General features: G+C 44.6%; 1 protein-coding gene across 1 annotated transcript; it reads left to right on the forward strand.

The window, feature by feature from the left end:
* Positions 1–5,110: 5,110 nt before the first annotated feature.
* Positions 5,111–6,107, forward strand: LOC100355072 (proline-rich nuclear receptor coactivator 2). Its single transcript, XM_089309261.1, has 2 exons — positions 5,111–5,249; positions 5,456–6,107. The coding sequence occupies exon 2, from the start codon at positions 5,474–5,476 to the stop codon at positions 5,888–5,890; it is 417 nt and encodes a 138-aa protein (XP_089165387.1). The 5' UTR covers positions 5,111–5,249; positions 5,456–5,473; the 3' UTR covers positions 5,891–6,107.
* Positions 6,108–17,089: the final 10,982 nt, after the last annotated feature.

Raw genomic sequence — 17,089 nt, forward strand, 5'->3', positions numbered from 1 at the left:
CCAAATGGCTGCAATGGCCAGAGCTGTGCCTATCCGAAGTTAGGAGCCAGGAGCTTTTTCTGGGTCTCCCATGTGGGTAAAGGGGCCCAAGCACTTGGGCCATCTTCCACTGCTGTCCCAGGCCATAGCAGAGAGCTGGATTGGAAGAGGAGCAGCCGGGACTCGAAGTGGCGCCCATATGGGATGCCAGCTCTTCAGGCCAGGGCTTTAACCTCCTGCGCCACAGCGCGAGCCCCTCTTAAAAAAAAAAAACAAAAAAAGATTTATTTATTTATTTTAAAGACATACACAGAGAAGGAGAGGCAGAGAGAGAGAGGTCTTCCATCCGCTGGTTCACTCCGCAATTGGCTGCAATGGCTGGAGCTGCACCGATCCAAGCCAGGAGCTTCTTCTAGGTCTCCCAAACAACTGCAGGGGCCCAAGGACTTGGGCCATCTTCTACTGTTTTCCCAGGCCATAGCAGATAGCTGGAAGTGGAACAGCCGGGTCTTGAACCGGCACCTATATGGGATGCTGGCACTGCAGGCAGCAGCTGTAGCTGCTATGCCACTGTGCTGGCTCCCAGTTTATTTTTCTGAGAGAGAGCGAGAGCGAGAGGGAGAGCGAGAGCGAGCGCTCCTATCTACTAACTTATTCCCGAATGCCTGCAGCTGTTGAGACTGGACCAAGCTGAAGCTGGGAGCCAGGAACCCAGTCCAGGTATCCCATGTTGGTAGCATCACTTGCTGCCTGCCAGGATCAGTGTTAGCTACAAGCTGAAATTGAGAGCAGAGTCAAGACTCCAACGTGAACACTTTGACATGGGATGTGGGTGTCCAAAGCAGTGTTTTAACCACAAGGCCAAACACCTGCCCCTCTGTATTATTTCCTACAATTTCCTTTGAACATACAATTATCTCAAAATTATGTTTAATTAAAAATAATAGGGGTACATACATATGTAGTAAAAGATTAAAATATGCATAGGAATAAGTAAAATTAAGGTTTATGTAGTAGATACTTAGGGGGAGAGGGAAGGGGAGAAAAAGGTGCACAGGGTTTTAGTGACATCCACAATGTTTTATTTCATTATGGTCATAATCTTAAGTGACCATGGTAACATGTTAAGATCTGATAAAGCTGGAGGGTGTGGAGACACACTCATTCTATTACTCCATCTCGCATTCTGTATCCCACTGGGGTGAATATCAAGGATGAGGTCATGACCTGCCATGGCAGGAAATAGTGGGATATATTTTCCAGAGGCAATTTTAAGTATAAATAAAACAAAGTAGAGGTTGGTCTGTTGTTTAGTATCCCCTTGAGCTTGTAATTCTAATAATACCGGTGTCAGAAGACTTCTCCCAGCTAGACAAACAAGTGCTGCCACCCCGGTCCCTGATGGCTAACCTACTTGCTATATTCTAGATATATTGCCTAATCTACAGAGTCAGCCCATTAATGCTGAGTTCTTTATTCTAGTTTTATACAAGGACATCCACACAGGTCATCTCAAAACGTGTTACCATCTCAAATTATCAAAGAATGTATTCTATCATTTTTGTTACCATCTACTAAATGAATTAAGGGGAAAATGTATTTTAGAAGTTTTCGATCATTTTGGTCAAATGTATCTTCAGTTTACGCCTCTGACTCACTAGAAATATTCCAGTGTAGCACAAAGCTTTAAGCATTCTAGCAAGTCATTATGCTGCAATGGTGATGATAGTGTGGGATTACATATTTCATCAAGATTTAAATTGCAAAGCCAACATGGATGGCAAAATTAACAAAATAAACCTTTGGAGAAAAACCCTTAAGTCGCTCATAAAATAAAATAAGCCTGCTTTCATGAGCATACTCCTTTGTGGTCTGAATGTGTCCCCCTAAATTCACATGTTGGAAACTGAATCCCCAAAACAACAGTGTTGGCAGGTGGGCCTTCGGGGAGACGTTTGGCAGAGATCCCTTGAATGGACTGATGCCCTTGTGAAAAGGGAAGGTGCTTGTGCACCTGCCCCCGTGCAAGGACGCAGAGTCCTCCCCTGAGTGGACGAAGCAGCAGGTGCCCTCCAGGAAGCAGAGACGCTCACCAGCATCCACCGGTACATTAATCTTGGACTTCTGGAACTGAGAGGAAAAGACATTTCCATTCTTTTTTTATTTAAGATTTTATTAAATGCTGAGTGACAGAGAGACAGGAGAGGGAGAGGGAGAGGAGGGAGAGGGAGAGGAGGGAGAGGGAGAGGAGGGAGAGGGAGAGGAGGGAGAGGGAGAGGGAGAGGGAGAGGGAGAGGGAGAGAATCTTCTATCCACTGATTCACCCCCCTAAAACCCCCAACAACTAGGGATGGGCCAGGCCAAGGTCAGGAGCTGCGGACTCAGTTCAGGTGTCCCACGTGGGTGGCAGGGACCCGGGTAATTGAGCCATCACCCACTGCCTCCTGGAATGCACCTTAGCAGGAAGCTCCAGTGGAGAGCAGAGCTGGGACTTGAACCCAAGCTTGCTGATACGGGATGCAGGTGTCCTGAGAGGTAGCTTAGCTATGTGCTAAATGCCCGCTCCTAAACCAGATTCTTAAACCCCATCACCACAGATTCTGATTCAAGGGGCCAAGAATTTGCATTTCAGATTAGCTCTCAGTATTGTTGAAATGCCCATCTGCCAACCACATTCTGAGAAATGTTTCAAGGGGTGTTTGTGTGTTTGTTTTGTTTTGTTTTTTAAAGCCCTTTGACTTTGGTCCTCAGGTAGCCTTTGGAATCGAATCCTTGTTGGGTTCTCAGGTTGAAGTTTACAGTCAGGACCTGGGAGGTGGCAGGTCCCAGCAGGATTGTTGCCATATACTGAGTCATTAAGTTCAACCACACAGCACACAGTAACACAGAACCATATGCTGCGTTAGCCTGCAGGATTAAAGTTCCTGCCTTTCAGAGAGCTCAGGATCGTTCCTGCACCTTCCAGCTGCCTGAGACTGCTTTGACTTACCACAGTGCTTTTCATTAGCCAGCGTGCTTGAGTGGCTTAAGGGAACATTTTAATGGTGGCATTATATTGAAGAGGACATGAACAATTGAGAATTACATGATTTTAACATTATTTAATATGAAAGAGAAAGGAGGAGGAAGGGGAAAGAGAGAGAGAGAGAGAGACAGAGAGAGATGTCTTCCATCTGCTGGCTCACTCTACAGATGACCACAACAGCCAGGGCTCGGCCAAGCCAAAGTCAGGAGCCTGGAGCCTCATCCAGGTCTCCCACATAGGTAGCAGGGGCCCAAGCTCTTGGTCCATCTTCCACTGCTTTCCCAGGCCATTAAGAGGGACCTAGATTGGAAGTGGAGCAGCAGGGACACAAACTGGCATACAGATGGGATGCAGGTGCAACTGGCAGCAGCTGTACCCCCCACGACACAATGCCAGCCTCAAGAATTACCTTTGATAGGATATACATGAAAAAGCACATTGCTATCGATGTATCAGAATAATTGGATCATGTCATTAAAATGAAAAGGGAATTTTATTCAGGAAAGCATGGACATTTTGGTCTTGCAACACAGGCAATGTTTTGTCTACTATGTAATGACAGTTATTGCTCTAGAAGTTTTATTGCCAAATCATTGACTTTTCTCCAAAAACAAGCATCATAATTACAGCATTAGAAACACACATTGTAGGGGCCAGTGCTGTGGCACAGTGGGGTTAAAGCCCTGGCCTGCAGCACCAGCATCCCATATAGGCGCCAGTTCAAGACCCAATTGTTCCACTCCTGATCCAACTCCCTGATAATATGCCTGGGAAAGCAACAGAGGGCAGCCCAAGTCCTTGGGCCCCTGCATCTATGGGGGAGACCTGGAAGAAGCTCCTGGCTCCTGGCTTCAATTCAGCTCAGCTCCAGCCGTTGCAGCCATTTGGGAAGTGAACCAGTGGATGGAAGACCTCTCTCTTTCTGTGTCTCTACCTTTCTATGTAACTCTGTCTTTCAAAAAAATAAAAATAAATTAAAAAAAGGCAAAAAAAAAACATACATTGTAGGGCACTGGCATAGTGACACAGAGGGTTATGTCATTACTTGCAAGGTTGGTATCCCTTATTAGAATGCAGGTACTTGGGCCCTTGCCACCCATGTGGAAGACCTGGATCTCTCTCTCTCTCTTTCTCTCTCTCTCTCTCTTTCTCTCTCTCTCTCTTTAAAATAAATCAAAATAAAATCCCTTCAGAAACACATATTGTATATTTCATTAATGATGGCACTTAAACTGTATATTTGTGGAAGAAATATATTTGGAAGGCTGGGGCCGCGGCTCACTAGGCTAATCCTCCGCCATGCGGCACTGGCACACCGGGTTCTAGTCCCAGTCGGGGCTCCGGATTCTGTCCCGGTTGCTCCTCTTCCAGGCCAGCTCTCTGCTGTGGCCAGGGAGTGCAGTGGAGGATGGCCCAAGTGCTTGGGCCCTGCACCCGCATGGGAGACCAGGAGGAAGCACCTGGCTCCTGGCTTCAGATCGGCACAGTGCACCAGCCGTAGCAGCCATTTGGGGGGGTGAACCAACTGTCTAAATCTGCCTGTCAAAAAAAATTTTTTTCTTTATTTGTTTTGTACAACTGAAATACATAAATAAATCAGTAGCCAACACTGAGCCAGGCTGAAGTCAGGAGCCAGGAACTTGATCCAAGTCTCCCACATGAATACAGGGGCCCAAGGACTTAGGGCCGTCTTCCCCTGGTTTCCCCGGGCACATCAGCCTGGAGCCGGATCAGAAGTGGAGCAGTCAGGACAGGAAGCAGCACTTACATGGGGTGCTGATGTCGTAGGTGGCAGCTTAACCTCTGTACTACAATGCTGGCCTCGGTACATGTGTTTTGAAATTATTTGTCATCGGCTGTCGCCTCCATTTCGTCGGTAGAGGCAGGAGGCGGACGTCGGGTTGGAGACACCAGGCGGTCGGCAGCTAGCTGGTCGGTGCTTGCGGGTTGTTTTGATCCGTGCCTCGTCTCTCCCTGGAAAGGGAGGGAGGCCTCTACGTCGAGAGGCAGCGGCCGCCATAGTTCCGAGCGTGAAGTCGCTAGGACTTCTCTCACGCTTGTGTGCTGAGGACACTCAGATGTTGGCCTCAGCTCCTAGGCTGAACTCGGCAGACCGGCCCATGAACACTTCTGTCCTGAGACAAAGGAGAGGATCGGCCAGAAAGCAACACCTAGGACCCTGGGCGTGGCAGCGAGGGAGAGGCCAGGCCGTGGGAACCCTGCACTCTGGGCAGCAGACTGAAAGGTACAGAAACTCCCATCTGACAGGGGGCTGTCTTAGGAGAGGCAGCAAGCCAGCCACGTACACTCGGAGCTGAGCAGTCTGAGTTAAGCAGCTGAACAGTGTTACCCAGATTTCTGTATCTACATGTTAGGGCCATAGAAGCTTAAACAGAATTTTTAACCTTTCTGACTGAAAATCTACTCAATGTTGCTTCCGTTCATTTGTAGGTGACAAAGAAGCTGAAGATGGGTGGTGGAGAGAGGTATAACATTCCAGCCCCTCAGTCTAGAAATAGTAAGAACCAACAGCAGCTTAACAGACAGAAGACCAAGGATCAGAATTCCCAGATGAAGATTGTTCATAAGAAAAAAGAAAGAGGACATGGTTACAACTCGTCAGCAGCCACATGGCAGGCCATGCAAAACGGAGAGAAGAACAAAAACTTCCCAAATAATCAAAACTGGAACGCGAACTTGTCAAGTCCTAGCTTACTTTTTAAGCCACAAGCCAATCAGAACTATGCTGGAGCCAAATTCAGTGAGCCGCCATCACCGAGTGTTCTTCCCAAACCACCTAGCCACTGGGTTCCTGTTTCCTTTAATCCTTCAGATAAAGAAATAATGACCTTTCAACTTAAAACCTTACTTAAAGTACAGGTATAAAACTGCTAAGTGCTAATGTTTAAATTGGCCTGAAACAAATTTGACTAGGGAGTTTGTGTAAAACTGATTAGTATAAGCATATATCTCATTTGTTTTGTGTGCACTGTGATATAATGGTAGTATCAGTGCAACTTAAGGTAACTAAATAATTGTACTTCCTACTAAGTGTCCTCAATTGAGTAACTTTGAGGTAAAACCATTAAAGTTTGGATTCTCATTCGTTTAGATTTAGGGGAGGGCAAAAGAAATAAGTTTTCTATTGTCTGTTGGGGGAAAGTAGTTACCATTATCATTCATGGATCAGTAGTGAGCTGCTTAAGGTCAGTGAATCAAATTAATCACCTAACACAAGGATCAAAAACTAGTTGAACCTTTGAAAGTTTACGTTCTAGAAACAAACTAGTAATGTCAACAACCCAATGCACTGCCAAAAGAAAATGTGAATTTTCCTTAATAAGTTACAGTTCAGTGCATTATGCAGTGGTGAATGGGAAGGGCACAAGTTTACCCATCAGCCTTCTTTAACTGCAGTTCAATAGGTGTCTGCCAATGAATGCATCCAAACCATTTTTTATAGGAACAGTATTTGATGGTCACTCAATAGCTTTCAAATACATATTTTGTATTATAGCACTGCTCAAGCTATTCTGTCAGTGATCTTAACATCGCTGCAAAGCTTGCTTAAAGTGGGGAACTGTATAATGTGAAACTTGTCTAGGGAAGAAAGAGCCATGTAAATACATGTAATCTTGTAGCATTTGTAAAGTTTTCTTGGCTTTTATCTTACAAAGAGTATTTTGGTATGAACTTGCTTAATGTAAGACCATGGATTGTTTTTTATACTATGGCCTAATTTTAAAGGTCTGAAATGTTTTTAGTTTGCCCCTGTGCTGAAGTGCCAGTGTATGTAATGACTGATTTGGATGTAAACTATATTTCAGAGGAAACCCTAGTGTGTAATGAGTTTTATAATATAACTGAAAAAGCTTTAAGCTGCTAAAACACTTCCTATTTTTGAGAGATGTGAAATGCAGTACAGGAACACCCCCTCCCCCATCTCCAATCAAGCCCAAAGTTGAGCTGTTGTAGAGTTCCTCCAGTCTTAAAGGTTCCTTTTGGTTTTCACAAATTCTTAGGTTCTATGATTCAAAAACACTTGAAATGTGTAGTACCAGTGGAGTTTTGTGTAATAAGTAATCCAGGGGACAACCTATTATATAAAAGCATTTCTTGCATATAATACCTAGGTACATTTTGAAAGGTAAATTCAAAATAAAACTTAGAAATTAAGCCAGATACACTGTTGATCAAGAGTTAATGCCCTATTTTTTCACCTAATTTCATGTTCATAAGAGTGATCAAGTTTTATTTCCTCAAATATGTCATAAATTAATGTCCAACTCAAATATTCGAATAGCCTAAAGACAATTTTATATAGTACTTCATGTACATAATATGAATTTGAAGCATGAAATTAAAAAATAAACTTTTTCCTCCCCCCCAAAAAAAATAAATAAATAAAAAAAAAAGAAATTATTTGTCATCGATCTTCCCTCTCTCTGGGCTCCATGAGAGAAGCGGCTGTAGCCGTTTTGTTCCCTGTTGTATCCCTACCACTCAAAACACAGTGGTCAGTTTTCAATCAAGAATTGTTATATGAGTAAATCAATTTCCTTAGCATTATTTTTTATGCACGTTAACTGTGACTGGATATTCCCTTATATTTTTATTATATCTTATTATTTGTTCTGAATAAATTATGTTATCTCTTCCAATAACATTTTCATTCCCCTATTATGCTTTTAAGACCTGAATATTCTTTGAGTAGTATAGTAGATACTTTTCTCATAATAACTACTTACTTGTTCTCTTCCGAAGTTTAAACTACTCTTGCTGAAATCTTCTGTTGGTTTTGTACCTTTGGAAACTATTCAGTGTATTGTCGATTTTTCTGCCAGTTCCGCTTCCCACTTCGCTGTTTTGTTCTGGTTTGTTTTAATATGCAAGACAGACAGCAGTGGGAGGGGACGCCTCCGTTGATTCACTCCCCGAATAGCTACATGGCCAGGGCCAGGCCAGCCCAAGTCCAGGGGCCCAGAAGTCTGTCCAGGTCCCCTATACAGGTGGCAGGAACTAAATGACTTAAGCCATAATGGCTGCCTTTAGGGGTATGCATTAGTCGGAAGCTGCAGTCAGGATTGGAGCCCGGCCTTGAACCCAGGCACTTAGATTTGGATGCCAATGACCTAACTGCTAAGCCAAACCCTCCGTCCCACCTGGGCGCTTTAGTAATCATGGTTTGGGTTTGGGTTTTTGTTTAAGATCCCCTCACTACTTTCCAGCTTACTTTGCTGGCAGGGGGAGAGTTGGAGGAAGTGGGTGGTAGCAGAACTCAGAGATGAAATTGTATTTTTAAAGAAGGCATTCAACACAGTATTGATGTTAAGGCTGTACTGGCTTGAATCCTTTACCCTCAATTCTCTAGTTATGACCTTTTGTCTTGCTTAAGCAAGATACATATCTCAATTTTAGTTTCCCCACTTGCAAAATGAAGTCAACACTGGTTAGTAGGAACAGGATCATTCAGGTAAAACCCTGAACACAATGCTCACTGGAAACCCAAGAGAGCAAAGGGTCAGATATATCTTTAGGGGCCACAGCCCATATCAGAGAGCAAGATCGAATCCCAGCTACCCTGCTTCTGGCCCACCTCCCTGATCATGTATCCTGGGAAACAGGAGATCATGCCTCAAATTCTTGGGTCCCTGCCACAACACATGGGACACCTGGATGGGGTTCTTGTCTCCTGGTTTCAGGCCAGCCTCACCCTGGCTGTTGGGGAGTGAACCAGCAGAGGGAAGATCTTTCTCTCTCTCTCTCTCTCTCTCTCTCTCTCTCTCTAAGTTTTGCCTTTCAATTGGATGAAAGTAAACAAACATTAAAAACATTAATACTTAAAAAAAAGACATAATCTTATTTGAGCATATCAATAAACCAAAGAAGAATGTATAGGTCAAACACACAGAATCACTTCAGGTCTTTGAGAACCCCCTCAACCCTTAGGGAATGAATTGAAACTGGAAGCATAAGCAGGACTGTGTGGTGAGCAGTAGATGTTCCTTGTTCTTGTTTCTACCAAGCACAAGTGTTTTAGGGAGAAGGTACTGGAAAACTTCATTTCATTTTCTTTTAAGGGAATATGTTAAAATGTAAAATATGTAGCACTTAGCAATTTTTAAAACTATAAATTTAAATCTGAAATTACTTGTGCAATGTTTAAAAAAAGAAGGCAGACAAGATACAGGTGATCAAATCTGATGCAAGAGATTCTAGTAACTTTGTCCTACTTAGTTTGGAATAATTTAGCTGACAGTAGGAAAAGATAAGCAGACTTATGAGCAATAAAAATGGAAATAGGTTGCCTGGACAAGTGCTGTTTAAAAAAGCAAGGTAGCAGGAAAAGGGAAGATCATTTTTTCAAAGCCATCAGCTCCTGGTAGATTTTTTAAAGTAACAAAGGAAACCAGGTCAGTAAGCAGATCTTCTGATGATAAACTGAATAACAACTTCCAAAATAACTAACTGTATAGCAAACATGTCCAGGAGAGTTGGTTCCCGTCTCAGAGGAAATCAGTTGGAGAGGAATAGCTTTTTATTGTTTAGCACCCAAACGCATTGATCATCCACAGCCTAGGGACACAGAGAGCAACAGACGAGTGGGAGGAAGGCAGAGCCACAAGTAGAATCAAGGTTCTCCTGGGAGAGGACACAGAGCGCCTGTGATCACCTCCCACGACTGGCTGTCTCCCTGGCAGGTTCAACCACAACAGGCTAACACCAGGATTTCACAAGTCTTATGTCTTGTCTGGCAACCCCTCACTGGGAGGTGGTGAACCAGAGAACACGTGACCAGTGCATGAAACTGAGGAAGTCGTTGTACTGCCTCTGGTGGACTGAGTCTGGGCCAGCTCTGGCCAGAACTCAGCACATTTAACCAGCTCGAGTTGCAGACTGCACCAATTGCTGACATCTGGGGGCCGAGCTGGACTGAGAACTATTTGTATTCTTAGCCTTGTTTTTTTTTGTTTTTGTTTTTGTTTTTGTTTTTGTTTTTGTTTTTTGAGTCCTCCAAACGCTACATAAAATGTTTTGGTTCTTGCAGTGGCAAAGTAGGCCATCTTTTTTTTAAAAAAAAAAAAAAGATTTTATTTATTTATTTGAGAGAAAGAGTTACAGGCAGAGAGAGGGAGAGACAGAGAGAAAGGTCTTCCATACGCTGGTTCACTCCCCAAATGGCCGCAATGGCCGGAGGTGGGCCCATTGGAAGCCAGGAGTTTCCTCCGGGTCTCCCACATGGGGGCAGCGGCCCAAGGACTTGAGCCTCTTCCACTGCTTTCCCAGGCCATACGCAGAGAGCTGGATCAGAAGAGGAGCAGCTGGGACATGAACCAGCACCCACATGGGATGCCACTGCCACAGGCGTAGGCTTAGCCCACTACGCCACTTAAACAACACACGCCTGCAGAGAAGAACTAGAAACTAGTTGGATGCAAACTTTTTAAAATCTGTTGAGAGGCATTGGCTAACTCTCAGACTGAGGGTTATAAAATCAAAACCAGGAGATTTCTTTCTGCGGGTCCAGGGAGATGAGGGAAGCATTCGGAGGGGGCTTTTCACTCCAAAAGCAGCCTCTGGAAAGCAGAGGGGCCGATGGAGATTTTGTGAGGATCTCCTGAGACCCTCCGAGTTGATAGGAGTGTAAGGATTATTTTAAGCCGGAGACATCTGAGATTCAACAGATGAAGAAAAAGACTGTCCAGAGCTTTTCTAATCTGACTCAAAGCAGACATTCCTTTTTTTTTAAGATGTATTTATTTATTTATTTGAAAGTCAGAGTTACACAGAAAGAGAAGGAGAAGCAGAGAGAGAGAGGTCTTCCATCCACTGGTTCACTCCCCAGTTGGCTGCAATGGCCGGAGCTGCATGGATCTGAAGCCAGGAGCATCTTCCAGGTCTCCCACGTAGGTGCAGGGGCCCAAGGACTTGGGCCATCTTCTACTGCTTTCCCCGGCCACAGCAGAGAGCTGGATCAGAAGTGAAGCAACCGGGACTCAAACTGACCCCCATAGGAGATGCTGGCACTGCAGGCGGCAGCTTTACTTTCTATGCCACAGCATCGGCCCCTCAAAGCAGACATTTCTAAGATACAAGAACTACCATAAACTGCTTCTGTGCCAGTCCACTCCCAGGAGAGAGGCTCAGGGTAAACCTACCATAAACTCCTTTCCAGGAAGCTGCATAGCCATGAACAAACCAGGAAAACCACTCACACCTGCATCAACAAACACCACACCTGGGAAAGCAGCAGAAGATGGCCCAAGTCCTTGGGCCCCTGCACCCGTGTGGGAGACCTGGAAGAAGCTCCTGGCTCCTGGCTTTGGATCGGCGCAGCTCCAGCTGTTGTGGCCATCTATGGAGTGAACCATTGGATGGAAGACCTCTTTCTCTGTCTATACCTCTCTCTGTAATTCTGTCTTTCAAATAAATAAAATAAATCTTTAAAAAAAATAAAACACAACCTTCCTATCTCCCATTTATTCTCCAAACAGCTGTTTGTCATTTTTTTTTCTTAAGATTTATTTATCCATTTGAAAGACAGAGAGCACAGAGAAAGAGTGAGAACCAGAGACACAGCTGGTTCACTCCCCAAATGTTGCAATGGCCAGGGCTGGGCCAGGTTGAAGCCAGGAGCCAGAACATTCATCCAGGTCTCCCTCCTGGGTACAGGGGCCCAAGCACTTTGGCCATCTGCTGCTTTCCCAGGTGCACCAGCAGGGAGCTGCATCGGAAGTGGAGCAGCTGGAACTTGAACTAACACTCATATGAGATGCTGGTATGGCAGGCTGCGGCTTTACCTGCTATGCCACAATGCCAGGGTTGGGGAGGCATCCTCTCTTGTTGCCCTCCCATTTTCCCACTAACTTAGGGATGTAAACTCCCAATCCTCACCTCCAGTTTGAGTTACTCATCAATGAACACACCTATGTGTATGCACACTGCACACATAAAGTAAATATTTCCCCTGATAGTCTTGTTTTCAGTTTAATACACAGGCCCCAGCTACTGAACATGAGCAGATAGAAGAAAAGTTTATTCCTGCCCCCACCAAGTTCAATGAACTCATGGAGCCGGGAGGATTCAGGGTTCACAGGGAGAGGCCATGGTAAGGACATCAGATTTTTGCTAGTGACACCCAAGAGCTGTCCTCTAGGGTAAGAATAAAACATAATTAGACCAGGGCTCACAGGAACTGAAAACCGGATTTGAATCATTTGATCCTGATTAGAGCGCAGTGAACTGGCTGGGGTGGCCGGTGCTGTCCCTGGCTGCATGCCAGAAAGCCTCTCTGTAGAGAAAGCATCACACAGAAACCTGAAATTATCTCTACTGAGCTCCCATACACAGTGCTGGAAACGTCTGTCTTTAAAAGCATACCAGGGCCAGCGTTGCAAGACAGCAGGTAAAGCTACTGCCTGCAACACCAGCATCCTCCATGAACACTGGTTTGAGCCCTGACAACTTCACTTCTGATCCAGCTCCCTGCCAAGTGCACCTGGGAAAGCAGCAGAAGATAGCCCAAGAGTGCTTAAGCCACCCATGTAGGAGACCCCCCATGGAGTTTCTTGAGCCTGGCCCAGGCCTGGTTGTTTCGGCCATTTGGGGAAGGAACCAGCAGATGGAAGATCTCTCTCTCTCTCTCTCTTTCTCTCTCTCTCTCTCTCTTTCTCTCACTCTGGCTCTCACTCTTACTCTCTCTAACTCTGCCTTGCAAATAAATAAATAAATACTTTTTTTAAAAGCCCACAAGAAAAAAACAAGAAGAAGAAAAAAAATGGCTGGTGGAGGGGGTAGTGCAGGCAAGGAATGCAGAGTGACTGTTCTTGGGTACAAGATTTCTTTTTAGGATAATAAAAACGTCCTAAAATTAGATTGTGGTGATGGCTATTCAACTCTACATATACAAAATGCCATGAAATTGCCACCTTAAATGAAGGAACATCATGGTATGGAAATTGTATCTCAATAAACGTGTTTTTCACATAGTTAACTTACGGGAAAAAGGAAGAATGGCTGTAAGAATTTCGGCCAAAGATACTGGACTAGTGAAGATGTCAACAACTGAGGTGGTGAAATCTGCGTGCAGAGCTGGTCTGGGCGGAAGAGCAGGAACTCAGCTTTGAGCGTAGCGAGTCTCAGGCATCCAGTTTACGTTCCAGCGTGAATACCAGGGAGAGAGCTGAACACACGGATCTCGAGCTAGGAAGAGGGTCAGGGCCAGAGAGATGGATTTTGGAGCTCAACCGCATACATAGCACGTGACTGACTGATGGATGGATGTAAAAGTATGATACAGGTTGTGATCACTAAGAGGATCAGACTTGGAAGTGAGCCAATCCCCAATGGAAGGAAGGAAGGGAGGGAAGGAGGGAGAAAGAGAAAAAGAGGGAGAGCAAGAGAAAGACATGACGGGTGGGGGGGGGGATGTAGGGGGAGGGAGAGAGAGCATGCCATAGAATAGCAGTAAAGGAAAAAGAGAAGTAGTAGTGAGTGTAAACTTGCAGTTCACAGCCTCCTGGTGGCCAAGTAAAGGAAGTAGGAAGGAGGAGAGAATAATGAACTGACAGGCCAAATGAGGCTGACACCTTGCCCTTGGATTTAGTGACGTGGAGGCCACTACGATGGGCAACAGTTTCTATGGAGGGCTGGGAGAGAATACCTACTCAGACTGCGTTTAAGATAATTAGGGGAAAGCAAGAATAAAATTCTTCCAGATATTGCGGCAAAGAGAACTAAATAAATGGGACAGTAGCTTCAGGATGAATAGGATCAAGAAATAAGCTGCATCTGTATTCCTTATCTGGTCTTGGGTTTTTAATTGATGTGTAGAATTATAATTTCTTTAAGACCTACAATGGATCCAGATAAAGGAGACATTAGGTGCAACATTTAAAATCATTATGATTAATATATTCCAAGAATTGAAACTCAACGTTGGGGTGGCATTGGGGCACAACTAGCTAAGCTGCCTCCTACAATGCTGGCATCCCGCGTCAGAGTGCCGGTTTGAGTCCCAGCTGCTCCGCTTCTGATCCAGTTCCCTGCTAATGTGCCTGGGAAGGCAGCAGGGGATGGCCCAAGCGTTTGTGCCCCTGCACCCACATGGGAGACTCCATCAGGTCTCCTTGCTTCATCCTGGACCAGCCTTGGCATTGTGGCCATGAGGGGAATGAACCAGTGGGTGGAAAATTCTCTCTGTAAATCTCTTTCCCCCACCCATTACTCTCCCCTTCAAATAATCTTAAAAAAAAAAAAAAAAAAAAAACAAACTCACCATTGATTTTAGCAGTAACATTCAACTGTTTTAAGAGAACTGTGAAACTTTACAACTGAAAAACTGTAGTATAAAAAGTAAGAACTCAGTGGCTGGATTTTTAGTTTTAGATCAAATACGGGGTTCCATTTCTGTTAATAGTCAAATACATTTCTATCACACCAGTTACTTCAAAGAAAACAGTTGTAAGCTTTAAGCAAATTATTAACAATAACTAGCCGTGGTCCCTAAAGGTTGACCAAAATGTAGGCAGGTTCTGAAAGGGAGTCAACACGTGGAAGAAGGTTCAGACACTGAGTGAGCTCCTCATTCTTTTACTTCTCCTAGGGGACAGGCACCAATCAGAGCCTTTCAGGGTGGCCAGAACTCCAATAGAAACTGCCAGTAGAAATCTTCATGGTGTACAAAGCCAGAGGACAGGATTTGGTAACCACTGCAGCCATAAGTGAGGGGAGTTCTCAGGCAAAGGGAGCAGGATGGAGAGCCCCACGTCGGGCTTGTTCCTGTCTTATTGGCATGCATTCTTAAGCTTGGAAATCCCTAAGTCTGTGCCCTTGCTCAGGGCAATAGAGACAACCTGTAGACTGTACTGTGCTCCATTCTGGGCAAGCAGCCCTGCTCAGGAGCAGTAGGTAGGACCAGACGGATTAGGGGTAGGCAGTGCTATCTTTGGTGCCCCTGAGGGAAAAGACCGACAGGGAGTCAGCCCAGGAGCGAGCAGCTCCCAGGACATCCCTGGCACCCTCCACTCAGCTCCTGCACCTCCAGCAGTCAGGGCCTGTGGCTTTTCCTGCCCTGTTTTTACCCACAGCTGGGCACCTTGCCTTCACAGCACCAACAACCACAAGTGACTAGGAGGCCAAGGACTCCCATTCCAGTCACAGAGAAGGATGAAAGACACTGGCAGCCATTAAAATGAAACTTAGATCAGTGAGTGTTATCAGTTTGGGATTGGAAAATATAACATATACCAATATCTTCTTATCCCATAAATATATTAATGTACCCACCTTTGTTGACTCATGAGCATATCATGAGAATAAAAATTTGCAATGCCAAACCATAGGCTGACTCATGTATTCATTCAAAATAATAATACTGTTACCATGTGCCAGGCACCACTCCAAGTGCATCATACATATTAACTCTCTTAGCATTCCTAACAACCCTGGGACATAGGTAATATCCTCATTTTACACTCGAAGGAACTTGTTCAAGATCAAATTACAAATTGATCGTAAGTAGGGACTTTGCAGTCATTCTGGCTTCCAGCATCCATGCTCTTAGGCACCACGCGAAGTCTTCAGAAAGCTCATGGAAAATTCTCATGGACTTCTTGTTCCATTTTCCACCACCTTCTCATGGGCCCACAAGACCCTTCACCAAAAAATCTAAAATGCAAAATTGAGCATTAAAAGATTACAGGTATTATTATTTTTTCTTAATTCTTATTTTTCCCAATTTTGCAAATTAATCAATACCTATCTTTTCTATAATCCTATGCCAATTTAGGAAGGTAGAAAGCTAAAAAGAAGTAAAGAATGCAAAAGAAAGGGCTAGAATTGAGAGGTTATTTTGTGTCTTAAGTCTAGTTTTTAATCTAAATGAACACACTATGGAATATTAATACTTAGATACTTTATAAGATGAAGAGATATTCTGAACTGACTTAACCTAAACACAGCAAAGAACAATATTTCTATGGGAAAATGCACTAGCATTGGCAAAAATAACCTGCATATTGAGAACTGAACTTAGGATAACTCAGGCACATTGGTAAGACATAATTAAGATAACAAAACAGAATTTTGCCTTACTTATTATTGCAAATCTTATATTTTCATCAACACTTTGTATTTTATAGATTCTTTTTTATTTATTTATTTTCATTTATTTGAAAGGCAGGTGGGGGGGAATCACAGAGAGAGATCCTCCATCCATTCATTTCCTCCCCAGATGCCTACAACAACTAGTGCTGGGCCAAGGCCCAAGACAGGATCTGGAACTCGATCCAGGTCTCCCACCTGGAAGCAGCTCAGCTACTTCAGCCATCACATGCTGCCTCCAAGAATTCATACTTCCAGGAAGCTAGAATTAGAAGCAGAGCTTGGACTTGAGTCAGGCATTCCAGTATGGGATATGGGTACCCCAAGTGGCAGCTTAACCATGGCACCAAAGGCCAATTGCCCTCCCCCTTGTAGGGTATTTTGTACCCTATCTTTGCCCCAAAGATCCCTGAGGAAAGAAGTACTTTCAGATTATCCCTGAGCATACAAGCACTGGAAAGCAATCTATTGAAAGAGAGTTAGGGCCGGCACTGCGGCTCACTAGGCTAATCCTCCGCCTGCGGCGCCAGCACACCGGGTTCTAGTCCCAGTCAGGGCGCCAGATTCTGTCCCGGTTGCTCCTCTTCCAGTCCAGCTCTCTGCTGTGGCCCGGGAGTGCAGTGGAGGATGGCCCAGGTCCTTGGGCCCTGCACCCACGTGGGAGATCACCTGGCTCCTGGCTTTGGATCAGCGCGGCGGCCATTGGGAGGTGAACCAACGGCAAAGGAAGACCTTTCTCTCTGTCTCTCTCTCTCACTGTCCACTCTGCCTGTCAAAAAAAAAAAAAAAAAAAAAAAAAAAAAAAAAAAAGAGAGAGAGAGAGTTAGCAGGGCAGGTGGTAATAAGTTGTGTTTGATGCACAGAAGACTTGCCATTAGTGAAGGGATTCCCAGCTAAGCCTGCAGGAAAATCTAACACACAATTAAGAGGCCAAAAAGAACAGAAAAAAATCAACCTAGGTGTTTTGTGCCTTAGAGTGCT

This window comes from Oryctolagus cuniculus, chromosome 12 (genome assembly GCF_051225735.1).
Source record: "Oryctolagus cuniculus isolate XC-2025 breed Fujian yellow rabbit chromosome 12, ASM5122573v1, whole genome shotgun sequence".
NCBI lineage: Eukaryota > Metazoa > Chordata > Mammalia > Lagomorpha > Leporidae > Oryctolagus > Oryctolagus cuniculus.